The sequence below is a fragment of the Petromyzon marinus genome, chromosome 64, assembly GCF_048934315.1.
Source record: "Petromyzon marinus isolate PM22_M1 ecotype Great Lakes invasive population chromosome 64, UKy_Petmar_22M1.pri1.0, whole genome shotgun sequence".
Lineage (NCBI taxonomy): Eukaryota > Metazoa > Chordata > Hyperoartia > Petromyzontiformes > Petromyzontidae > Petromyzon > Petromyzon marinus.
This window is the reverse complement of record NC_133730.1, coordinates 10279757-10300977: the sequence shown is the minus strand read 5'-3', so window position 1 is coordinate 10300977 and position 21221 is coordinate 10279757. Positions and strand designations below refer to the sequence as shown.

At 57.8% G+C, this 21221-nt stretch overlaps 1 protein-coding gene across 4 annotated transcripts in view; it reads right to left on the bottom strand.

Annotated features, from left to right (window-relative positions):
- LOC116957890 (unconventional myosin-VIIa) overlaps positions 1–21221 on the bottom strand; it is a 208022-nt gene that overhangs the window by 99469 nt on the left and 87332 nt on the right. For 3 of the 4 annotated variants that reach the window (XM_076054144.1, XM_076054143.1, XM_076054145.1), the window contains 14 exons: positions 18802–18915; positions 16101–16253; positions 13662–13679; positions 12727–12911; positions 11930–12051; positions 11548–11690; positions 10393–10506; positions 9771–9924; positions 9217–9293; positions 8055–8174; positions 7205–7263; positions 6325–6408; positions 5682–5892; positions 1273–1408 (listed from right to left, as the gene is read on the bottom strand). In XM_076054144.1, the coding sequence (XP_075910259.1) occupies positions 1273–1408; positions 5682–5892; positions 6325–6408; positions 7205–7263; positions 8055–8174; positions 9217–9293; positions 9771–9924; positions 10393–10506; positions 11548–11690; positions 11930–12051; positions 12727–12911; positions 13662–13679; positions 16101–16253; positions 18802–18915 (1690 nt within the window). The remainder of the gene's footprint in view (positions 1–1272; positions 1409–5681; positions 5893–6324; positions 6409–7204; positions 7264–8054; positions 8175–9216; positions 9294–9770; positions 9925–10392; positions 10507–11547; positions 11691–11929; positions 12052–12726; positions 12912–13661; positions 13680–16100; positions 16254–18801; positions 18916–21221) is intronic. The other variant, XM_076054146.1, reaches the window with a different exon arrangement.

The following is a 21221-nucleotide window of genomic DNA, read 5'->3' as shown; positions in this document are numbered from 1 at the left end:
GTGACCAGGTAGCTTCCACACAGCGTTACACAGTCGATGAAAAGATAATGACGCTCGGCTGATTTGGTGTGAGACCTCTGCTGTCAAACCGGAGCCGGTCATGAGCACAATCCTCAGGTATGAAAAACTCTCCACTCTCTCCACAACTGCCCCATGGCCAATTGGGAGTTGTGGGTGTTTAATGGCACAAAATACCCAGGCAGGTGCTTAGTTTTGGTGGGGGCTGATAGTAAGGCCCCACCTCTTAGTGGCACACTCCAGTTTCAGCAGTAGTGCCTCCAACTCCACTGAGTGAGCAGCAATCACCAGATCATCGGTATACATAACATGGTTGACCAATAGGGAGCCATCCCTTGACCGCACCCGGGCAACAATCAGCCTCCCATTATATCTGTACCAGATGGAAATTCCTCCGGTACAGCCATCGAAGACTTTACGAACTACGTAGTCGAAATAGATGTTAAATAATAAAGTGAACCAAGAAGTCTCTGCCTGCTAGCCACGAAGTTTTACCCAGGCCCGCTCACCATCATGAAGGTCCTTAATGAGCATGAGCAGAGGGTCGGGGACTCTGAAAGCACGAATAACAACCCAGAGCCCAGGCCTACTGATGGTATCATAGGCCTTGACCAGGTGAATAAAGCACAGCGACAGGTACTATTATAATTTCCGACGCCTCTGATGTAGCAGACAGACTGAAAATATGGTATCTGTGCAAGACCACCCTGGCCTGAAACCACATTGGGGCTCCGCAAGCCTCTCCTCAGCGTGGCTGGCAAGGCGATGTTGAATAATCCTTGCCAGGACCTTTCCTGGCACACTGAGGAGTGAGATGCCCCTGTAGTTGTTACAGTTTGTGCAGTCCACCTTCTTAAAGAGGGGGACCACCAGGGCATCCTTCCAATCCTGTAGAACCCATCCAGTGGTCCAGACTGTTGTTATGATGTCATATAGGGCAGTCTGTGCACAAATGCCACCCTCCCTCAGCATTTCGCTTTGGAGATCATCTCTGCCCGCTGCCTTTCCTGGTCTCAGACTCTGCATCACCTTCAGTACTTCCTCAACAGATAGCACCTCAGCCAGCCACTCACAGGGGGTGACTAATTCTTCCAATATGGCCAACAGCACACGCACGTGTGCACGAGCGTGTGCGTGCCGGTACGTGCGTGCCGGTACGTGCGTGCCGGTACGTGCGTGCCGGTACGTGCGTGCCGGTACGTGCGTGCCGGTACGTGCGTGCCGGTACGTGCGTGCCGGTACGTGCGCCCTCACCGTGCGCCTCGTAGAAGACGACGCCGGCGAAGTGGTTGAGGCCGAACTGGGAGTCGTGGGCGTTGCGTGGAGGGATGTAGTTGGCGTTGAGCTTGTGCTGCGCATTCAGCTTGTGCAGCATCGTGGTGTCCGTGCCCTGCGGGCGCCACACACGTCGCCCCCGCCGCCATCATCACGTCCAACGACATCGCCGCCGCCATCAACATCATTACCGTCACCACCGTCACTGCCATGGCCATCGGCATCACCATCGCGGGCACCACCGACACATATCCACCATCGTCATCATTACCATCGTCACCTGAAAAATCATCATCACCACCGCCATCACCATCGCCACCGTCACCGCCATCAACGCCGTCACTGCCATCACCATCGTGGGCAGGGGCCAGCGGTGGTCCTTCATAAAGAACTTCACGAAGCAGCAGCCCTTGAAGAGCCACCGCATGCCGCTACGGAGCCGCAGGATGCCGACCCCTCATCAGGGCAACATCGCCACCACGGTGGCTAGGAGATCTCCCTCGCCTGGTGTATATTTGAGTTTGCGTGCTGTTCTCTCTCTCTCTCTCCCCGTGGTCGCGTGGATTATTCTCTGGGGTCCCCCAGTAATTGGCTGCTTTAAATGTCCACGTGATGAGAAGCGACTTTCAATGTCCACGTGATGAGAAGCGACTTTAAATGTCCATGTGATGAGAAGCGACTTTCAATGTCCACGTGATGAGAAGCGACTTTAAATGTCCACGTGATGATAAGCGACTTTAAATGTCCACGTGATGAGAAGCGACTTTAAATGTCCACGTGATGATGAGCGACTTTAAATGTCCACGTGATGATAAGCGACTTTAAATGTCCACGTGATGATGAGCGACTTTAAATGTCCACGTGATGAGAAGCGACTTTAAATGTCCACGTGATGAGAAGCGACTTTCAAGGTCCACGTGATGAGAAGCGACTTTAAATGTTCACGTGATGAGAAGCGACTTTAAATGTCCACGTGATGAGAAGCGACTTTAAATGTCCACGTGATGAGAAGCGACTTTCAATGTCCACGTGATGAGAAGCGACTTTCAATGTTCACGTGATGAGAAGCGACTTTAAATGTCCACGTGATGAGAAGCGACTTTCAATGTCCACGTGATGAGAAGCGACTTTAAATGTCCACGTGATGAGAAGCGACTTTAAATGTCCACGTGATGAGAAGCGACTTTAAATGTCCACGTGATGAGAAGCGACTTTCAATGTCCACGTGATGAGAAGCGACTTTCAATGTCCACGTGATGAGAAGCGACTTTCAATGTCCACGTGATGAGAAGCGACTTTAAATGTCCACGTGATGAGAAGCGACTTTAAATGTCCACGTGATGAGAAGCGACTTTCAAGGTCCACGTGATGAGAAGCGACTTTAAATGTCCACGTGATGAGAAGCGACTTTCAATGTCCACGTGATGAGAAGCGACTTTAAATGTCCACGTGATGAGAAGCGACTTTCAATGTTCACGTGATGAGAAGCGACTTTCAATGTCCACGTGATGAGAAGCGACTTTCAATGTCCACGTGATGAGAAGCGAAATTCAATGTCCACGTGATGAGAAGCGACTTTAAATGTCCACGTGATGAGAAGCGACTTTCAATGTCCACGTGATGAGAAGCGACTTTAAATGTCCACGTGATGAGAAGCGACTTTAAATGTTCACGTGATGAGAAGCGACTTTAAATGTCCACGTGATGAGAAGCGACTTTAAATGTCCACGTGATGATGAGCGACTTTAAATGTTCACGTGAAGATAAGCGACTTTCAAGGTCCACGTGATGAGAAGCGACTTTCAAGGTCCACGTGATGAGAAGCGACTTTAAATGTTCACGTGATGAGAAGCGAGTTTAAATGTCCACGTGATGAGAAGCGACTTTAAATGTTCACGTGATGAGAAGCGACTTTAAATGTCCACGTGATGAGAAGCGACTTTAAATGTTCACGTGATGAGAAGCGACTTTCAATGTTCACGTGATGAGAAGCGACTTTAAATCTCCACGTGATGAGAAGCGACTTCGCTGAGCCATCATTTATGGCCAGATACCTTCTGTAAAGAGCGATGCAGCTCAGTGGGCTTTTATAAACTAAAATAGTTTCGTTTAAAGTTCAATACCACCATCACTCATCATGCAAACCGTCACCGACACACTCATCGGCAACAATAACGATGGTGATGATGGTGGTGATGGTGGTACATCTTCCAAAGTGAGGGTTCTGGGTAGGAGCACGAGGGAGGGAGGGGGGGAGGGAGGGAGGGAGGGGGGAGGGAGGGAGGGAGGGAGGGAGGGGGGGAGGGAGGGCTCCGTGTTGTGACACCCAACGCCCTCCCCGCTCTCTCATGGCAACACAACACTACACCACAGACGCCACCTCTAAAACATTCATGTGTGTCACCCACCCACCCTGCTCCCCATGACAATGGAGAGGGGCCGGAGGTGGGTGGGTGGGTGGGGGGCCGGGTCGGAGGGAGGGAGGCTTGGGGTGGCAAGGAGGGGGACCGTGTGGGAGGGAGGGTGGGGGGATGGGTGGGAGAGGGACCGGGGATGGGAGGGTGGGGGGCTGGGGGGTGGGGGCCGGGTGGGAGGGTGGGGGCTGAGGGGCTGGAGGGTGGGGGGCTGGGGGGTGGGGGGCTGGGGACCTCGTGAAGCGCCGGTGATGGGGTTCGTAGTGGGAGTAATGGAGTTTTGCACGTGGAGTGTTTACACGTGGAGTGTTTACACGTGGAGTGTTTACACGTGGAGTGTGTTACACATGGAGTGTTTGCACGTGGAGTGTGTTACACGTGGAGTGTTTGCACGTGGAGTGTTTACACGTGGAGTGTTTACACGTGGAGTGTGTTACACGTGGAGTGTTTACACGTGGAGTGTTTACACGTGGAGTGTTTACACGTGGAGTGTGTTACACGTGGAGTGTTTACGCGTGGAGTGTTTACGCGTGGAGTGTTTGCACGTGGAGGGGACACGGGAGCCGTGTGGACGGATGGATCATCCGCCCGCCCGTCCATCACATCGCCCATCCTATCTCCAGCGACGCTCGTGACCCACGCTGTGCTGTGTTTAAGAGAGGTTCGTGGTGTAACAGGATCCGTGTCTAACACATAGAGGGAGAGACACAGGGAGGGTCCCCCTTGCATAGGAACACTCTGGCAGCTCGCCTGCAGCATTGGTTCAAGCGAGCCCGACCCTACCGCTGATGACACCCCGGACGTCGGAACCGGTGCAGAGCTTCGCTTGCGTCCAGCCAATGCCGCTGATGAGACGGGACTCCCCGGAAGGAAGTCCGTGCGGCCGACGGGATGAGGCGTCGTGTCTGTTCGGAAGGTGCTCGGAGGGAGCGCGGCTTCGTGCGTGACACGCGGTCACGGGCAACGTGAAGTGACGTGGAGAGGCCGCATGTGGCCCCATGGCATGCGGCCTCACGGCATGTGGCCCCACGGCATGTGGCCCCATGGCATGTGGCCCAGTGGCATGCGGCCTCACGGCATGCGCCCTGCAGTCTGAGGCCCGCGATATACGCAGGTTGTAAACCCCATATCGCCGCTACCGTGCCGACACGGGCGACTAAACTCAACTCTTTTTTAATGTTTGCCATGTAAGGCCCAACTGAACTATACAGCTCTTTTTCAGAAGCCACTTGGCAATCACAAATGATAGCCCAACCAAGTGTACTATCATCAGCACGTGGACATGTATGGGACGCGTGGTGATATTGATTTTAAACGTGGAGGGGAAAACCGTGGGACCCGGACAAAAGTCCACGCGACCACAGGGGGAGAGAGACAGAGAGAGAGACAGAGAGAGAGACACCGCAAACTCCAAATATACAGCAGCAGCAGGCATCATCAGGCTCCGGGATCGAACCCACGACCTCCTGTATACCAGGCGAGGTAGTTAACATCTCCTAGCCACCGTGATGATGAGAGACACAAACTCCAAATATACAACAGCAGCAGCAGGCATCATCAGGCTCCGGGATCGAACCCACGACCTCCTGTACACCAGGCGAGGGAGTTAACATATCCTAGCCACCGTGATGATGAGAGACACAAACTCCAAATTTACAGCAGCAGCAGCAGGCATCATCAGGCTCCAAGATCGAACCCACGACCTCCTGTATACCAGGCGAGGTAATTAACATCTCCCTGCCACCGTGATGATGAGAGACACAAACTCCAAATATACAGCAGCAGCAGCAGGCATCATCAGGCTCCGGGATCAAATGCACGACCTCCTGTACACCAGGCGAGGTAGTTAACATCTCCCAGTCACCGTGGTGACGTTAGCGCCCACCCCCGTGCCCCCCACCCCGTGCCCCCCACCCCGTGCCCCCCACCCCGTGCCCCCCACCCCGTGCCCCCCACCCCGTGCCCCCCCCCCACCTTGGGGAACTTGCTCTCCTCGTCGATGAGCGAGATGATGTTCATCGGCTTGAGGGCGATCATGTCGAGCGCGTCCTGGTTGTCGGAGAACTCGATGTGGCGCCAGCTGATGTCCTCCAGCTCGTACTCCTCCTGCTCCAGCTTGAACACGTGGCGCACAAAGAACTGCTGCAGGTTCTCGTTCGCAAAGTTGATGCACAGCTGCTCGAAGCTGGGGGGCCGGGGGGGGAAGGGGGGGCAGAGTGGGGGGAGGAGAGTCAATATTGATCACGTGTGCCCGGTGAGGGTGACGTGGTGAGGGTGACGGTGAGGGTGACGCGGTGAGAGTGACGCGGTGAGGGTGACGCGGTGAGGGTGACGCGGTGAGGGTGACGCGGTGAGGGTGACGCGGTGAGGGTGACGTGGTGAGGGTCACGCGGTGAGGGTGACATGGTGAGGGTGACGCGGTGAGGGTGACGCGGTGAGGGTGACGTGGTGAGGGTGACGTGGTGAGGGTGACGTGGTGAGGGTGACGCGGTGAGGGTGACGCGGTGAGGGTGACGTGGTAAGGGTGACGCGGTGAGGGTCACGCGGTGAGGGTCACGTGGTGAGGGTCACGTGGTGAGGGTCACGTGGTGAGGCTGTTCACTCGAGCGCCATTCACCTGTTCACGTGGAAGTTCTCGAAGCCGAATATGTCGAGCAGTCCGATGGAGCGTCGCGAGGCCTTGGGGTCCGGCTGGGGCGGCCTGCCGGGGCGGAGCGCACACAGACAGAGCTCCCCCGCCTAGCACAACGAGGCCTGCCAGGCGAGCGCACACAGACAGAGCTCCCCCGCCTAGCGCAACGAGGCCTGCCACAGCGGAGCGCACACACAGACAGAGCTCCCCCGCCTAGCACAACGCGGCCTGCCGGAGGGCACACAGACAGAGCTCCCCCGCCTAGCGCAATGCGGCCTACTGGGGCGAGCGCGGTGCTAGCGAGGAGCACCGTCAAGGGCGGCACGGCACGCCGGGTGGGCGGTCGACAGCGCCACGCCCGGCCGCCTTTGTTTCCCCAGCATCGCGACCAGGTACTCGTTTACAGGGTCGAGTCGGCCTAGGGACCCAGGTCCCGTTCCGGTTTCGGATAATCGCCACCGATGTGATCGGGCGCTGAGCGGGAATCGAACCCGAGTCGCCAGGTTCTTGGCGTGGTGCGCCGACCTGCTGCACCACCGCTCCCCGTGCACGCGCCAAGCCACAGGGGCGCGGTGAGCACCCGCAGCTCACCACGGTCTCGCGGTGAGCACCCGCAGCTCACCCCGGTCTCACGTGGACACGAGGTGAACACCCGCACCTCACCCCGGTCTCACGTGGACAGGCGGTGAACACCCGCAGCTCACCCCGGTCTCACGTGGACATGAGGTGAACACCCGCACCTCACCCCGGTCTCACGTGGACATGAGGTGAACACTCGCACCTCACCCCGGTCTCACGTGGACACGCGGTGACCAGCCGCAGCTCACCACCCGTGCCGGCCATTGTGAGCTCCCCGCCCCCTCACCTGTAGATCGCTGCGTTGATCTTCTCCACGATCCACACGAACATCCGCCCGTAGATTCCCTGCCAGCGCCACGCACAGGTCAGCACACCGCGACACGTGCACACACACACACACAGGTGAGCACATGGGCACGCATGGACAGTCATCTTAGTGAGTGAGTGATTGTGACTACGTGATTGTGAGTGAGTGATCGCGAGTGAGTGATAGTGAGTGAGTATTCGCGAGTGAGTGATCGTGAGTGAGTGATCGTGAGTGAGTGATCGTGAGAGTGATTGTGAGTGAGTGAACGTGAGTGAGGGATCGTGAGTGAGTGATCGCGAGTGAGTGAGTGATCGTGAGTGAGTGAACGTGAGTGAGTTAACGTGAGTGAGAGATCGCGAGTGAGTGATCGTGAGCGAGTGATTGTGAGCGAGTGATCATGAGTGAGTGATTGCGAGTTATTGCGAGTGATTGCGAGTGATTGTGGGCGAGTGATTGCGAGTGATTGCGGGCGAGTGATTGCGAGTGATTGCGGGTGAGTGATTGTGAGTGATTGCGGGTGAGTGATTGCGAGTGATTGTGAGTGATTGCGAGTGAGTGATTGCGAGTGATTGTGAGTGATTGCGGGTGAGTGATTGCGAGTGATTGTGAGCGAGTGATTCCGAGCGATTGCGAGTGAGTGATTGTGAGTGATTGCGAGTGATTGCGAGTGATTGCGAGTGATTGCGAGTGATTGCGGGCGAGTGATTGTGAGTGATTGTGAGTGATTGCGGGCGAGTGATTGCGAGTGATTGTGGGCGAGTGATTGTGAGTGATTGCGGGCGAGTGATTCCGAGTGATTGCGGGTGAGTGATTGCGAGTGATTGCGTGCCTTGACGAAGGCGTCGCGCACATCCAGCGCCTGCTCCATGTTGAGCGGCGTTGTGACGCTCTCCCCACGTGTGATGATGCTGCGGCTCGTCAGGCAGTTACGCAGGTCCACCTCGTCCACCTGGGGGCGCGGGGTCACGGGGTCACACGGGGTCACACGGGGTCACACGGGGTCAGGGATGGGGGTGTGGTCACGGGGTGTGTGTCACGTGGTTAGAGTCAGGGATGGGGGTGTGGGTCACGTGGTTAGAGACAGAGATGGGGGTGTGTGTCATATGGTTAGAGTCAGGGATGGGGGTGTGGGTCACGTGGTTAGAGTCAGGGATGGGGGTGTGGGTCACGTGGTTAGAGTCAGGGATGGGGGTGTGGGTCACGTGGTTAGAGTCAGGGATGGGGGTGTGGGTCACGTGGTTAGAGACAGGGATGGGGGTGTGGGTCACGTGGTTAGAGACAGGGATGGGGGTGTGTGTCACGTGGTTAGAGACAGAGATGGGGGTGTGGGTCACGTGGTTAGAGACAGGGATGGGGGTGTGTGTCACGTGGTTAGAGACAGGGATGGGGGTGTGGGTCACGTGGTTAGAGTCAGGGATGGGGGTGTGGGTCACGTGGTTAGAGACAGGGATGGGGGTGTGGGTCACGTGGTTAGATTCAGGGATGGGGGTGTGTGTCACGTGGTTAGAGACAGAGATGGGGGTGTGGGTCACGTGGTTAGAGACAGGGATGGGGGTGTGTGTCACGTGGTTAGAGACAGGGATGGGGGTGTGTGTCACGTGGTTAGAGACAGGGATGGGGGTGTGCGTCATGTGGTTAGAGTCAGGGATGGGGGTGTGGGTCACGTGGTTAGAGACAGGGATGGGGGTGTGGGTCACGTGGTTAGAGACAGGGATGGGGGTGTGGGTCACGTGGTTAGAGACAGAGATGGGGGTGTGGGTCACGTGGTTAGAGACAGGGATGGGGGTGTGCGTCACATGGTTAGAGTCAGGGATGGGGGTGTGTGTCACGTGGTTAGAGACAGGGATGGGGGTGTGTGTCACGTGGTTAGAGTCAGGGATGGGGGTGTGTGTCACGTGGTTAGAGTCAGGGATGGGGGTGTGGGTCATGTGGTTAGAGACAGGGATGGGGGTGTGGGTTAGGGGGTTAGGGGGTTAGGGGTCAGGGGTCACCTCGAGCAGGGTGGAGGCGACGCGGAGGTGCGGGGAGGAGAGAACCTCACACGAGTCCAGGTTGTCATAGGTGCGCGCTGTGGGGAACCCGCAACATCGTCGCCAACATCGTCACCAACATCGTCATCATCACCACCATCACCAACATCGTCACCATCACCACCATCACCACCATCACCAACATCACCAATATCGTCACCAACATCATCACCAACATCGTCACCAACATCGTCACCATCACCAACATCTTCACCAACATCGTCACCATCACCAACATTGTCACCATCACCACCATCACCATGATCGTCTCATCTAGACCCTCACCTACCCCCCTACCCACCCACGTACCCCCCCCCCCACGTACCCCCCGCATACCCCCCCATGTATCCCCCACGTACCCCCCCGTGCGTACCCCCCCCATGTACCCCCCTGTGTGTACCCCCACGTACCCCCCCCACGTACCCCCCCCACGTACCTCCCCGTGCGTACCCCCCACGTACCCCCCCCACGTACCCCCCCCACGTACCCCCCCGTGCGTACCCCCCTGTGCGTACCCTCGAACAGCAGGTTCCCCATGTGCAGCACGGCTGCGAGCAGCTTGGACACCTCCCAGATCTCGGTGTCGGTGAACATGAGGACCTTCATGGCCGAGCAGATGTTGGCAAACTCAGCGGCGTCGTCACGCCCCTCGCACTGAATACAGCTCCCCTGCACGGGGGGGGGGGGGGGCACGGGGGGGGCACGGGGGGGCACGGGGGGGGCACGGGGGGATCGGGGAGACAAAAGTATAATGGGAGATGCACGGGCATCAGGGACACACACGGTTGTGAGGGGGACGCGGATAAGAGGCAAACGCGGATAAGAGGGACACGAGGATAAGGAGGGGGGGGGGGGCTTCCAGATAAGGGGGAGACACAGGTATGGAAGACACGTGGATATAGGAGACAATAATAAGGGGTAAGCGTGCGGATACGAGGGAGGGAGGCGTGCGGATACGAGGGGGGAAGGCGTGCGGATACGGGGGAGGGAGGCGTGCGGATACGAGGGAGGGAGGCGTGCGGATACGAGGGAGGGAGGCATGCAGATACGAGGGAGGGAGGCGTGCGGTTACGAGGGAGGGAGGCGTGCGGATACGAGGGAGGGAGGCGTGCGGATACGAGGGAGGGAGGCGTGCACCATGGTGAGGTAGCTGTACTGCTCGGCGGAGCCCAGGTGCAGCTGCCGCTTGCCATCCCCCGCCATGCCGCGCAGCATGCAGTAGAAGACGTGGTAGTTCCTCTCGTCCGCCGCCTACAGACACAGAGGTGGTGTAGCCTCGACAGACTGTTGGGGTAAGAGTTGTTCGCAAGCAGCACCTCTGAAGGCCGGCACAGCACAAGGCGGCCAGCACCGCGCCCGGCCGCCTTTGTCTCCCCCAGTGGCGGCGACCTTACACCACCGCACCACGTGCTCGGGACCGAGTCAGATCGTGGCCGTGGCGGCCGTGATGAGCGGGAACCGAATTCGGGTTGCGGCTGCGTCCGTGGCTCGGGATGCTAACCGCGGCGCCACCACTCCCGACTCGAGCCAGGCCACGCACGCAGACACACACAGGACAAAGGTTCCCTAGGTAGCTCACACGGGCCGTTGGGGCAAGTGCCATTAGCGAGCACCACCGATTAAGGGGTGGGTGGGCAGCACCACGCCCTTGCCGCCTTTGTCTCCCCAGTGTTGGTGTTTACACACCGCACCACGTGCTCATTTCAAGGCTGAGTCGACCTAGGTGAGGCCCAGCACAGGTTTGTATATTAGTCCCCGTGAGCGGGAATCGAACTCAGGTTACTGGATTCGTAGTGCAGCGCGCTAACCGCTGCACCACCGCTGACTCACCTGGTGGCACATGCTGACTCACCTGGTGGTACACGCCGACTCACCTGGTGGTACACGCCGACTCACCTGGTGGTACACACTGACTCACCTGGTGGTACACGCCGACTCACCTGTTGGTACACGCTGACTCACCTGGTGGTACACGCTGACTCACCTGGTGGTACACACTGACTCACCTGGTGGTACACGCTGACTCACCTGGTGGTACACACTGACTCACCTGGTGGTACACTCCGACTCACCTGGTGGTACACTCCGACTCACCTGGCGACACACGCTGACTCACCTGGTGGTACACTCCGACTCACCTGGTGGTACACTCCGACTCACCTGGTGGTACACTCCGACTCACCTGGCGACACACGCTGACTCACCTGGTGGTACACGCTGACTCACCTGGTGACACATGCTGACTCACCTGGTGGTACACTCCGACTCACCTGGTGGTACACACTGACTCACCTGGCGACACACGCGTGTCTTCTCCAGCAGGTACTGCTCGATCTTGGCACCTTCGATGGCTCCGCGCCGGTTGAAGTGGATGTCGATGTACTTGCCGAAACGGCTCGAGTTGTCATTCCGGATCGTCTTGGCGTTGCCGAACGCTGGCGGACACGAGACGGCACGGTCACCGACGAGGAGTCGTCGCGGCAACGTTCATGCAGTCACGGCAACGGCGGCGGCACCGCGGACAGAATCCAGGTCGTCGCCCTATTCGCGATGCCGGGTCAGGCGACACGGTTATTCACACTACCCAAGACGCTGGGCCCCAGAGGATTCGTCGGTGCGGTGAGGAGCCGCGGTGAGGAGCCGCGGTGAGGAGCCGCGGTGAGGAGCCGCTCACCTTCCAGGATGGGGTTCGCCTCCAGGACCTGCTGCTCGATCCACGAATGCTGCCCGCTCACCGCCGCCAGGAACTGCAGGATGAGCTTCGTGCTCTCCGTCTTCCCCGCGCCGGACTCCCCGCTGCCTCCGCAAAATGCGGCACGCGGCACACCGCAAGGCACGTGGCACACCACAAGGCACGTGGCACACCACAAGGCACGTGGCACACCGCAAGGCACGCGGCACACCGCAAGGCACGTGGCACACCACGAGGCACGTGGCACACCGCAAGGCACGCGGCACACCGCAAGGCACGTGGCACACCACAAGGCACGTGGCACACCGCAAGGCACGCGGCACACCGCAAGGCACGTGGCACACCGCAAGGCACGTGGCACACCACAAGGCACACGGCACACCACAAGGCACACGCCACGCGGCCCACCGGGACATGCGCCACGCAGCACACACCAAGAGCACACCGCGTCACACACAGAGGCTCACCCCCCCCCCCCCTCTCACGCTCGCATTCAGCACAAAGACAAAGCTACCCAGTGCAGCCTTAACAGACTGCCGGGGCAAGTGCGGTTAGCGAGTAGCATCAACGAAGGCCGGCACGGCACACACGAAGGGGCGGGTGGCCAGCACCACGCCGGGCCGCCTTTGTCTCCCCAGTGGCGGTGTTCACACACCGCACCAGGTACTCATTTGAGGCCGAGTCGACCTAGGGGAGGCCTATGACCGGTTCAGAAAATCGAACTCGAGTCGCCGTGTTGGTAGCTCACCCCTGCACTGCCGTGCGCGCACCGCCCGCACCTGATGATGCAGCACTGGTCGCGGTTGTTACGCCGCATGCTGAAGTAGCAGTTGTCGGCGATGGCGAAGATGTGCGGCGCCATCTCGCCGATCTTGCGGTTGGTGTAGAGGCGGATCTGCTCTGCCGTGTAGATGGGGAGCAGCTGGTACGGGTTCACCGCCACCAGGATGGAGCCCGTGTAGGTCTGGGGTGGGGGGGGGGGGCACGCGGGGGTGAGACGCGGGGCAGGTGAGGCACAAGCGACGTGACACAATGCAAGCATCATGCACGAGGCGGTGGTGTCATGGGTAGGGGTGGTGGTGTCATGGGTAGGGGTGGCGGTGGTGCCATGGGTAGGGGTGGTGGTGGTGCCATGGGTAGGGGCGGTGGTGTCATGGGTAGGGGTGGTGGTGTCATGGGTAGGGGTGGAGGTGTCATGGGTAGGGGTGGTGGTGGTGTCATGGGTAGGGGTGGTGGTGTCGTGGGTAGGGGTGGTGGTGTCGTGGGTAGGAGTGGTGGTGCCGTGGGTAGGGGCGGTGGTGTCGTGGGTAGGGGTGGTGGTGTCGTGGGTAGGAGTGGTGGTGCCGTGGGTAGGGGCGGTGGTGTCATGGGTAGGGGTGGCGGTGTCGTGGGTAGGGGTGGTGGTGTCATGGGTAGGGGTGGCGGTGTCGTGGGTAGGGGTGGCGGTGTCATGGGTAGGGGTGGTAGTGCCGTGGGTAGGGGCGGTGGTGTCATGGGTAGGGGTGGCGGTGTCATGGGTAGGGGTGGTGGTGGTGTCATGGGTAGGGGTGGTGGTGTCATGGGTAGGGGTGGTGGTGTCATGGGTAGGGGTGGTGGTGTCATGGGTTTGGGTGGTGGTGTCATGGGTAGGGGTGGTGGTGTCATGGGTAGGGGTGGTGGTGTCATGGGTAGGGGTGGTGGTGTCATGCTCTAATTTGGTATAAGAGTAACTCACCCTCCCACCACAGTTGGTCTTAGAGAATTAGGGAGAGAAACGATGGAGTGAGAGAGACACGGGGGAGAGACACGGGGGAGAGACACGGGGGAGAGACACGGGGGAGAGACACAGGGGAGCGGGAGAGACACAGGGGAGAGACACAGGGGAGCGGGAGAGACACAGGGGAGAGACACGGAGGAGAGACACAGGGGGGCGACACGGGGGAGAGACACGGGGGAGAGACACGGGGGAGTGAGAGAGAGACGGGGGAGTGAGAGAGACACGGGGGAGCGAGAGAGACACGGGGGAGCGAGAGAGACACGGGGGAGTCACACGGGGGAGCGACACGGGGGAGCGACACGGGGGAGTGACACGGGGGAGAGACACGGGGGAGAGACACGGGGGAGTGAGAGAGACACGGGGGAGCGAGAGAAACACGGGGGAGTGACACGGGGGAGCGAGAGAGACACGGGGGAGCGAGAGAGACACGGGGGAGCGAGAGAGACACGGGGGAGTGACACGGGGGAGCGAGAGAGACACGGGGGAGCGAGAGAAACACGGGGGAGTGACACGGGGGAGCGAGAGAGACACGGGGGAGCGAGAGAGACACGGGGGAGCGAGAGAGACACGGGGGAGCGAGAGAGACACGGGGGAGTCACACGGGGGAGCGACACGGGGGAGCGACACGGGGGAGTGACACGGGGGAGAGACACGGGGGAGAGACACGGGGGAGTGAGAGAGACACGGGGGAGCGAGAGAAACACGGGGGAGTGACACGGGGGAGCGAGAGAGACACGGGGGAGCGAGAGAGACACGGGGGAGCGAGAGAGACACGGGGGAGTGACACGGGGGAGCGAGAGAGACACGGGGGAGTGAGAAAGACACGGGGGAGCGAGAGAAACACGGGGGAGTGACACGGGGGAGCGAGAGAGACACGGGGGAGCGAGAGAGACACGGGGGAGCGAGAGAGACACGGGGGAGCGAGAGAGACACGGGGGAGCGAGAGAGACAGCACACTCCAGGTCAGACAGTAGTGCGCGTGGCGCTGCGCCGATGCAGCCGCCACCGGCGTCGCACGCAACGCCGGTGGCGGCTGCATCGGCGGTGCCGCGCGACCGTGTACAAGAGAGACAAAGATCCCCCGTGTAGCCTTGACAGACTGTTGGGTCAAGTGCTGTTAGCGAGCACCTATGTAGGCCGAAACGGTAAACAAGGGGGTGGGTGGCCAGCACCACGCCCGGTCGCCTTTGTCTCCCCAGTGGCGATGTTTACACACCGCACCAGGTACTCATTTGAGGCAGAGTCGACCTAGGGGAGGCCCAGGACCGGTTCAGATAATCGTCACTGATGGTGTTGGCTGTGAGCGGGAATCGAACTCGGGTTACCGGGTCCGTAGCGCAGCGTAGCGCTAACCACTACGCTACTGCTCCTGTCCCGGGCCGCCCCTAGGTCGCCTCAGCCTTAACCGAGTACCTAGGGGAGACAAAGGCGGCTGGCCGGGCGTGGTGCTGACCATCCACCCCGTCGCGTGTCATGCCCGGCCTTCATAGGCGCTTGAAACAGAACTTTGTTGGACGTGACTGTGAGTGTGTGTGTACACAGTGGGTACGCGTGACTGTGAGTGCATGTACACAGTGTGTACGCGCGACTGTGCGTGTCAGTGCGTGTACACAGTGTGTACGCGCGACTGCGTGCGTGTGAGTGCATGTGAGTGCATGTACACAGTGTGTACGCGCGACTGCGTGCGTGTGAGTGCGTGTGAGTGCGTGTGAGTGCGTGTACACAGTGTGTACGCGCGACTGCGTGCGTGTGAGTGTGTGTACACAGTCTGTACGTGCGACTGCGTGTGTGAGTGCGTGTACAGAGTGTGTACGTGCGACTGCGTGTGTGAGTGCGTGTACACAGTGTGTACGCGCGACTGCGTGTGAGTGCGTGCGTGTGAGTGCGTGTGAGTGCGTGTACACAGTGTGCACGTGCGACTGCGTGTGTGAGTGCGTGTACACAGTGTGTACACAGTGTGTGCGTGCGACTGCGTGCGTGTGAGTGCGTGCGTGTGAGTGCGTGTACACAGTGTGTACACAGTGTGTACGTGCGACTTCCTGCGTGAGTGCGTGTACACAGTGTGTACGCGCGACTGCGTGCGTGTGAGTGTGTGTACACAGTCTGTACGTGCGACTGCGTGTGTGAGTGCGTGTACAGAGTGTGTACGTGCGACTGCGTGTGTGAGTGCGTGTACACAGTGTGTACGCGCGACTGCGTGCGTGTGAGTGCGTGTGAGTGCGTGTGAGTGCGTGTACACAGTGTGTACGTGCGACTGCGTGTGTGAGTGCGTGTACACAGTGTGTACACAGTGTGTGCGTGCGACTGCGTGCGTGCGACTGCGTGCGTGAGTGCGTGTACACAGTGTGTACACAGTGTGCACACAGTGTGTGCGTGCGACTGCGTGCGTGCGCGTACGTAGATGAGGTGGTCGCGGTAGCGGATGAGGAGGTTGCGCAGGATGCCGGCCTCGTTGAGATCTCCCAGGCGGATCATGTCCTCCACGCCGTGCACCGAAGTGGGGTGCATGGGGCGCACCAGGCGCGCGTTCTGCGGGGAGATCCAGTGCTCCTGCGGCGCACACGTCACAACACCAACATGCAGCGTCACAACACTCACACGTGCACGTCACAACACGCACGTCACAACACGCACGTCACAACACGCACGTCACAACACCAACATGCAGCGTCACAACACGCACGTCACAACAGTCACACGTGCACGTCACAACACCAACATGCAGCGTCACAACACGCACGTCACAACACTCACAAGTGCACGTCACAACACGCACAAGTGCACGTCACAACACTCACAAGTGCACGTCACAACACGCACAAGTGCACGTCACAACACGCACATCACAACGCGCACGTCACAACGCGCACGTCACAACACGCACGTCACAACACGCACGTCACAGCACGCGCACGTTACAACACTCACACGTGCTTGTCACAACACGCACGTCACAACACGTACGTCACAATGCGCATACACGCATGTCTCCCTGGCGGAGCTGTTTCCCTGGCGGAGCTATCTCCCTGGTGGAGCTGTCTCCCTGGCAGAGCTGTCTCTCTGGCGGAGCTGTCTTTGTAGTGGAGCTGTCTCCGTGGCGGAGCTGTCTTTGTAGTGGAGCTGTCTCCGTGGCGGAGCTGTCTTTGTAGTGGAGCTGTCTCCGTGGCGGAGCTGTCTTTGTAGTGGAGCTGTCTCCCTGGCGGAGCTGTCTTTGTAGTGGAGCTGTCTCCCTGGCGGAGCTGTTTCCCTGGCGGAGCTGTCTCCCTGGCGGAGCTGTCTCCCTGGCGGAGCTGTCTCCCTGGCGGAGCTGTCTTTGTAGTGGAGCTGTCTCCTTGGCGGAGCTGTATCAGCGGTGGAGCTACAGTGAGGGAAAAAAGTATTTGATCCCCTGCTGATTTTGTACGTTTGCCCACTGACAAAGAAATGATCAGTCTATAATTTGAATGGTAGGTTTATTTGAACAGTGAGAGAAAGAATAACAACAAAACAAATCCAGAAAAACGCATGTCAAAAATGTTATACATTGATTTTCATTTTAATGAGGGAAATAAGTATTTGACCCCCTCTCAATCAGAAAGATTTCTGGCTCCCAGGTGTCTTTTATACAGGTAACGAGCTGAGATTAGGAGCACACTCTTAAAGGGAGTGCTCCTAATCTCAGCTTGTTACCTGTATAAAAGACACCTGTCCACAGAAGCAATCAATCAGATTCCAAACTTTCCACCATGGCCAAGACCAAAAAGCTCTTAAAGGATGTCAGGGACAAGATTGTAGACCTACACAAGGCTGGAATGGGCTACAAGACCATTGCCAAGCAGCTTGGTGAGAAGGTGACAACAGTTGGTGCGATTATTCGCAAATGGAAGAAACACAAAAAAACTGTCAATCTCCCTCGGCCTGGGGCTCCATGCAAGATCTCACCTCGTGGAGTTGCAATTATCATGAGAACGGTGAGGAATCAGCCCAGAACTACACGGGAGGATCTTGGAAATTATCTCAAGGCAGCTGGGACCATAGTCACCAAGAAAACAATTGGTAACACACTACGCCGTGAAGGACTGAAATCCTGCAGCGCCTGCAAGGTCCCCCTGCTTAAGAAAGCACATATACATGCTCGTCTGAAGTTTGCCAATGAACATCTGAATGATTCAGAGGACAACTGGTGAAAGTGTTGTGGTCAGATGAGACCAAAATGGAGCTCTTTGGCATCAACTCAACTCGCCGTGTTTGGAGGAGGAATGCTGCCTATGACCCCAAGAACACCATCCCCCACCGTCAAACATGGAGGTGGAAACATTATGCTTTGGGGGTGTTTTTCTGCTACGGGGACAGGACAACTTCACCGTATCAAAGGGATGATGGACGGGGCCATGTACCGTCAAATCTTGGGTGAGAACCTCCTTCCCTCAGCCAGGGCATTGAAATTGGGTCGTGGATGGGTATTCCAGCATGACAATGACCCAAAACACACGGCCAATGCAACAAAGGAGAGGCTCAAGAAGAAGCACATTAAGGTCCTGGAGTGGCCTAGCCAGTCTCCAGTCCTTAATCCCATAGAAAATCTGTGGAGGGAGCCGAAGGTTCGAGTTGCCAAACGTCAGCCTCGAAACCTTAATGACTTGGAGAAGATCTGCAAAGAGGAGTGGGACAAAATCCCTCCTGAGATGTGTGCAAACCTGGTGGCCAACCACAAGACACGTCTGACCTCTGTGATTGCCAACAAGGGTTTTGCCACCAAGTACTAAGTCATGTTTTGCAGAGGGGTCAAATACTTATTTCCCTCGTTAAAATGCAAATCAATTTATAACATTTTTGACATCCGTTTTCTGGATTTTGTTGTTATTCTGTCTCTCACTGTTCAAATAAACCTACCATTCAAATTATAGACTGATCATTTCTTTCTCAGTGGGCAAACGTACAAAATCAGCAGGGGATCAAATACTTTTTTCCCTCACTGTATCAATCCCCATACAAGAGCGGAACCGTCTCCCTGGCGGAGCCGTCCCCCTGACGGAGCAGTCCCCCTGACGGAGCAGTCCCCCTGGCGGAGCAGTCCCCCTGGCGGTGCAGTCCCCCTGGCGGAGGCGTCTCTACTCACGTTGCCTTCGTCATCGTCCACCTGCACCTGCCCGGAGTCGGAGAGTTTGACGACGGCGCCGATGGGAACGTCGAACTCGCTGCCCGTCTTCAGGTCCAGCCACACGTAGTCTCCCTGTGCACACACAGACACACAGACACACACATACACACGTAGTCTCCCTGTGCACACACAGACACACAGACACACACATACACACAGACACACACATACACACACGTAGTCTCCCTGTGCAGACACAGATACACACGTAGTCTCCCTGTGCACACACAGACACACAGACACACACATACACACGTAGTCTCCCTGTGCACACACAGACACACACACACAGACACACACACAGACACACACACAGACACACACAGACACACGTAGTCTCCCTGTGCACACACAGACACACACACACACATAGACACACACACAGACACACGTAGTCTCCCTGTGCACACGCAGACACAAAGACACACACATACACACAGACACACACACACGTAGTCTCCCTTTGCACACGTAGACACACACACACACACAGACACACACACAGACACACACACAGACACACACAGACACACGTAGTCTCCCTGTGCACACACAGACACACACACACACATAGACACAGACACACACACGTAGTCTCCCTTTGCACACGTAGACACACACACACACAGACACACACACAGACACACACACAGACACACACAGACACACGTAGTCTCCCTGTGCACACGTAGACACACAGACACACACACAGACACACACACACAGACACACGTAGTCTCCCTGTGCACACACAGCCACACACACACATACACACACAGACACACACAGACACACACAGACACACAGACACACACAGACACACGTAGACTCCCTGTGCACACGCAGACACACAGACACACACACAGACACAGACACACACAGACACACACAGACACACGTAGTCTCCCTGTGCACACACAAACACACAGACACACACACAGACACACACACACAGACACACACAGACACACATAGACACAAACACAGACACACGTAGTCTCCCTGTGCACACGCAGACACACAGACACACATAGACACACAGACACACACACAGACACACACAGACACACGTAGTCTCCCTGTGCACACACAGACACACAGACACACATAGACACAAACACAGACACACGCAGTCTCCCTGTGCACACGCAGACACACAGACACACACATACACACGTAGTCTCCCTTTCCACACGTAGACACAGACACACACACAGACACACACAGACACACGTAGTCTCCCTTTCCACACGTAGACACACACACACAGACACACACAGACACACGTAGTCTCCCTGTGCACACACAGACACACAGACACACACATACACACACACACAGACACACATACACACACAGCCACACGTAGTCTCCCTGTGCACACACAGACACACACAACAACAACAACCGCCATTCGCCACTAAGTGGCGGTGACGTCACCACGACGCTTGTGCCAGGCTATGTGCACCCTGAGGCCACGTCAAGTGTCGAACACCCGCTGGCAGGAGGTCACGGGGCAGACCCAGGTACCACGGGTCGACTGACTGAGATGACTGGCTGATGCACCACCTGTGCCCCCTACTGTGCCAACCTGCTGTGCTTTAGCCACACGGCGCTCCGCTCGTTGTTCTGAGCGTCGCTCCTCCACCCTCCGTTGTTGTTGGAGGGCGACTTCCTCCAACTGCCCAGTAGCGTCCTTCACGAGCCTCCTCTACAGAGGCCGATCTTGACACCGCTGGTACCAGTCATCGGCAAGTCCACTCAGCTCCACGTCCTCCTGTACCACATCACTCCATCTCTTCTCTAGCCCGTGCCGCACCCATTTAGCCCCCTCGATCCGGCCAAACAAAAGCTGTTTCGGCATGCGGTGGCTGGGCATGCGGGCTACATGACCCAGCCATCGCAGCCTTGCCTGCCGGAGGAGCTCACCGATGATGGGACCCTGCCCAGATCTTTCAAGGATTTGTGAGCTCCTCACACAATCCAGTCTGGTTAAACCCAGGATGGATCGTAGGCAGGCCAGCCTAAATGTTTCTAACCGGCGAAGATGTTCCATTAGGGGGGTCCACGTTTCGCAAGCGTAGAGAAGGGAGGGAATGACCGTGGCCGAGAAGACCTGAAACTTAGTGCGGAGCGACAGACCAGGTAGCTTCCACACAGCGTTACGCAACCGATGAAAGATATTGCCGCTCGACTGATTCGGAGTGAGACCTCTGCTGTTAAACTGGAGCCAGTCATAAGCACACTGCCCAGGTATGGGAAACTCTCCACTCTCTCCACAACTGCCCCATCACCGATTGGGAGTTGTGGGGGTGGAGTGTCCGATGGTACAAAATACCCAGGCAGGTGCTTAGTTTTGGTGGGGCTGATGGCAAGGC